Source organism: Tachyglossus aculeatus, chromosome 6 (genome assembly GCF_015852505.1).
Source record: "Tachyglossus aculeatus isolate mTacAcu1 chromosome 6, mTacAcu1.pri, whole genome shotgun sequence".
NCBI classification, from domain to species: Eukaryota; Metazoa; Chordata; class Mammalia; order Monotremata; family Tachyglossidae; genus Tachyglossus; species Tachyglossus aculeatus.
The window spans coordinates 47934573-47939603 of NC_052071.1; the positions used below are offsets into that span (position 1 = coordinate 47934573).

General features: G+C 55.8%; 1 protein-coding gene across 1 annotated transcript; it reads left to right on the forward strand.

Annotated features, from left to right (window-relative positions):
- Positions 1 to 2874: 2874 nt before the first annotated feature.
- CLDN2 (claudin 2) lies at positions 2875 to 4299 on the forward strand. Its single transcript, XM_038748200.1, has one exon. It carries the CDS (start codon positions 3009 to 3011, stop codon positions 3702 to 3704), a length of 696 nt encoding a protein of 231 aa, XP_038604128.1. The 5' UTR covers positions 2875 to 3008; the 3' UTR covers positions 3705 to 4299.
- Positions 4300 to 5031: the final 732 nt, after the last annotated feature.

Here is a 5031-nt window from a genome sequence, read left to right on the forward strand (position 1 = left end):
TCCTCAGAACTCAAAGGGGTCTGAATGTGTGTGTGGAGGAGGGGCTCCTCCCATGGAGCCAGCAGAGGACTACCCCAGAACTGGATGGACCAGAGCAGGACAAAGCAGGGCCTGCAGCCACATCTCAGGCTGGGATTTCATAGGAGCACCACTCTGGGTTTGACCCGCCATCCCTGGGGTTCATCCTCTCCAGACTCCAGAAGAGACTGCCCTTTGTGCCCCTCAGGTGCTGTATCTGGGCTTTTAAATTGTTTCTGCTTGAAGCTCAGGGGGGAGAAGCAGATGGACCACTCGATCCTCCCCTCCAACCCTTACCCCCCAAGCTCCCAGGAGCCATCTTCCCTGGCCCTGCTAGGACATAATAATAATAATAATAATAATGACATTTGTTAAGTGCTTACTATGTGCAAAGCACTGTTCTAAGCGCTGGGGAGGATACAAGGTGATCAGGTTGTCCCACGTGGGGCTCACAGTCTTAATCCCCATTTTACAGATGAGGGAACTGAGGCACAGAGAAGTTAAGTGACTTGCCCAAAGTCACACGGCTGACAATTGGCGGAGCCGGGATTTGAACTCATAACCTCTGACTCCCAAGCCCATGCTCTTTCCACTGAGCCATGCTGCTTCTCATATCCTTGTCAGCCCTCCCACCCCTCTTTCTCTTCTGGTACCCCCATTGGGTTGTCAGCTCCTGGAGGGCAGGGGCACCGTCTTATTCTTCTGTGGTCTTTTTTATGGCATTTGTTAAGCACTTATAATGTGCCAGAGACTATGTCCAACCTGATTATCTCATATCTACTCCAGCACCCGTCCCACACGGGGCTCACAGCCAAATTTAGAGGGAGGAGAATTAATGCCCATATTATGGATGAGGTAACTGAGGCACAGAGAAGTGACGTTACTTGTCCAAGGTCACACAGAGGTTAAGTGATGGAGCCAGGATTAGAACCCAGGTCTTCTGGCTCCCAGGCCCAAGCTCTTTCCACTAGGCCATGCTGTTTCTGTGTACTCCCTAACCACCTAGCACAGTGCTCAGCATGCAGTAGGCTGCGAGCAGGAACCATGCAGCGCCCATACTCAGGCGAGAGAGGAGGGAATAGTCCCCATGTTACCTCCCTAGAGTCGGGGCTTCTGTGGGGGCCCTTCCATCACCCCAGATTCATTCATTCATTCAATCGTATTTATTGAGCGCTTACTGTGTGCAGAGCACTGTATTAAGCACTTGGGAAGTACAAGTTGGCAACCTATAGAGACGGTCCCTACCCAACAGTGGGCTCAAATTCTAGAAGGGGGAGACAGAGAACCAAGTAAAACACATTAACAAAATAAAATAAGTAGAATAAATATGTACAAGTAAAATAAATAAATAGAGTAATAAATACTTACAAACATATATACAGGTGCTGTGGGGAAGGGAAGGAGGTAGGGCGGGGAGGATGGAGATCTGACCCAGATCTGACCCATGCTGAAACTTCCCTGGCTGTCTCCCCAAACTTCTCCTCAGACCTAGGGCCCTCAGGTTGAGGGTCTAGACCAAGAAAGGGTGCCAGGAATAATAATAATGATAATAATTATGGTATTTGTTAAGCGCTTACTATGTGCTAGGTACTGTACTAAGCACTGGGGCTGATATAAGCAAATCGGGAAACAGCCCCAGTCTCACATGGGGCTCACACTCTCAATCCCTGTTTTATAGATGAGGTAACTGAAGCACAGAGAAGTTAAGTTACTTGCCCAACGTCACACAGCAAAGTGTGACCACTTTTTGGTCAGACCCGGGGGGCTGGGCTCACCTACAGGAAGGAGGATCTTGGTCAAATGAATCACTAGCTGCTCAGGTCAGATCAGGCCCTGAGGTGGCTTCATTCATTCAATTGTACTTATTGAGTGCTTACTGTGTGCAGAGCACTGTACTAAGTGCTTGGGAAGTACAGATTGGCAACATATAGAGACCATCCCTACCCAATAACGGACTCCAGTCTAGAAGGGGGAGACAGACAACAAAACGAAGCTTCCTAACAAGCTTCTTGGGACAGGGAGGACTGGGCCCAGGCCAGGCTCCTTTCCCACACCTTCCATCCGCCTGGTGTCAACCAGCATGGAGGGGTTCATTGATTTCCCCCGTCCCCAGCAACAGTGGTGGCTAAAAGTTGGCCAGAGCTAGTTCAGGAAGGGCTTGGGCCCTAGGCACCTGCTTGACCCAAGCTAGAGAGTGGTGGTGTGTGGAGAGAGGAGAGAGAGACAGACAGAGACAGAGAGCTGGGCTGGAGATGAAGGGGGAGCCAGGCCTGAGCTGGAAGGGGAACGGGGAGGGAACCAGAGCCTGTCAGGAGCCAGGGTAGGAGCTAAAAGTGAGCCGGAGGGGAAACTGGGGAACGGGGTGTGATCTGGAGTGGGAGCTGGGGTGGAGGAGAAGGGGGAGCTGGGTGAGAATGGACACCAGGCCAGAGCCAGATGGGAGTTGGGTGAGAGCTAGAGGGGAGCAGCACGCGAGCCAGAGAGGGAGCCTGGTGGGAGTGGGAAGGGGAGCCAGCCTGGAGCTGGACGGGGAGTTGAACCAGAGCCAGAGGGAGAGTAGTGAGGGAGCCAGAGCCGGTGGAGCCTCACTGTGATTGGTGATCTGTCAGCCCGTCCACCCGTCCATCCCCTCTCTTTGTCTGTCTGCTGCCCTGGGGCGGCAGCCTATAAAGGAGGCTATGACATTTTGGTTTCCAGAGTTGGTTGAGATCTGGGGGTTTTTTCGTTGTTGTCATTTCTAAAGATAACAAAGGTCAAAAGGCACTCGGCATTTTCTGGTTTCTCATAAGCTTCTGGTCAATATTTAATCTGGTTCATGGATTTTTTTTTTTTTTTTTTGGTCACCTAGGTGGCTGCCGCCCCCGCCTCACAGGCACACACAGACACGCTCGGGTGGGAGAGGAGCGCCAGCTCAGCCCGGTGGCCCGGGATGAGGTGCTAGAAGTTAGCCGGGGAGCGAGGGCCCGGGCCAGCCCACAGGAACACCGACCATGGTCTCTCTGGGGCTGCAGCTGGTGGGCTATGCCATGGGGCTGGTCGGGCTGCTGGGCACCGTGATAGCCATGCTACTGCCCAACTGGAGGACCAGTTCCTACATCGGGGCCAGCATCGTGACGGCAGTGGGCTACTCCAAGGGACTGTGGATGGAGTGTGCCACCCACAGCACGGGCATCACCCAGTGCGATATCTACAGCACCCTGCTGGGCCTGCCTGCCGACGTCCAGGCGGCCCAGGCCCTGATGGTCACCTCCAGTGCCATCTCCTCCCTGGCCTGCCTCGTCTCCGTGGTGGGCTTGCGATGCACCGTCTTCTCCCAGGATTCCCCGGCCAAGGACTGGGTGGCCGTGGCTGGGGGGGTGCTCTTCTTCCTCGGTGGGCTCCTGGGTTTCGTCCCCGTCACCTGGAACCTCCACAGCATCCTCAGGGACTTCTACTCACCGCTGGTGCCCGACAGCCTGAAGTATGAGATTGGAGAGGCACTGTACCTGGGCATCATCGCCTCGCTGCTCTCTATCGGGGGCGGTGTCATCCTCTGCTGCTCCTGTCCATCCCTGGGGGGCCACACCGTCGCCTACCACCGAGCAGGCCAGGCCCAGTCGGCGCGTACTCGGAGCTCACTGCGCCCCGGCCAGGACCCGAAGCCCAAAGGTGAATTCAATTCCTACAGTCTCACGGGCTACGTCTGAGGAAGGGCGGCCTCAACTGGGGAGAGGGCAGGGTCCTGGGCTCCATCCAGGATGCTGCCTCCTTTACCCCCCAGCCCCGCAGCAGACAGACATTGTTGCTGGAGATGGGGAAGGTGTGTCAGGACACCGGCCATCGGGTCTCCAGCAACACCTCAGGAAAGACTGACCGGCTGGACTTTCCTGGCTGGATGCCCCCTTTGCCCAGCCAGGACGCTGTTATTGTGTCAGCCTGCAGCCCACCAGGCCCTTGAGGAGGCATCTCCCATGCTGGAGTGGTCTTCTCTGGTCCATTGTGGGGACAGACCAGGTAGCCCTGGGCTGAGACCACGGGGTTAGGAACTCTGGGACAGGGGCGGTGTCTGCCTGCTTCAGAATGAAGTTCACAGCCTGACTCAACCCCCGTGGGCAGCCGGCCAGAGAGCAAGGACAGCGGGTGAAGACTTGAGCGGGGCAACTGGCCCCTGGCCACGGCTAGCCCGAGGGGCACTGGAACCAGACGCATGGGCCAGGGAACCAGGGTGTATATGCAAGGAGCTGGAGTAGGGGCATATAGGGGGACACGATTGAGGGGACCGGTCAGGGCTGGGGAGTGGGAGGCCTGGTGTTGGGGGTGGCGGAGAAGGGGAGCAAGGGGGCAGGTGTGAATGAAGAGGGGGTGGAGGGTCTAGGCTCTGGGAAACTTTCCTCAAGAATTTCTGGCAGGAAGAACCGGCGCTCTGGAGGAGCGAAGCAGACAGGCATCGGGGCAGCAAGCAGAGAGACCAGTGGTAGTTACTTCTCCAAAAAGGCGTCATCTCACCCTGGCCCTTCCTCTCCCCGGCCTGGGCCATGAGCTTACTCTACTGTCCTCTGCCAAGTGATTACTAGTGCCCTGCAAACAGTAAGCACTCAATAAATACCTTTACCGATTGATTGATTGACTGATTGATGAGCTTTTGCTCTGGGCCAGGAGCCTTGCCCCTTCTCTGGCCGCAGGCCCTCCTGAAGGCGTCTCAACCCCCATCTACCCTGATCCTGGTGCTGCCTGCAGGGCTGCAGAGCCCTAGGGGAGCCCCAAAAGAGCCCTGGAGGAGCCTTGAGGGTGCCCTGCATAAGCCCTGAGGTAGGGGCCAAGGCCCTGACAGTTCCCGCCAGATCACGGAACACGTGAGGAAACCGGTTTTTTGAAAGATGTCATCCTGCTGTGGGGGCACTGCGTGGGGGTCGGGGGACAGGGGGACAATGAGACCTTTGAGAGCCCTGTGGAGACAATCAAATGCATGTCAAACACAGGATGCGCCTCTATCTGGGTGTGAACATGTGTATGTTTGTGTGTGTGTGTGTGTGT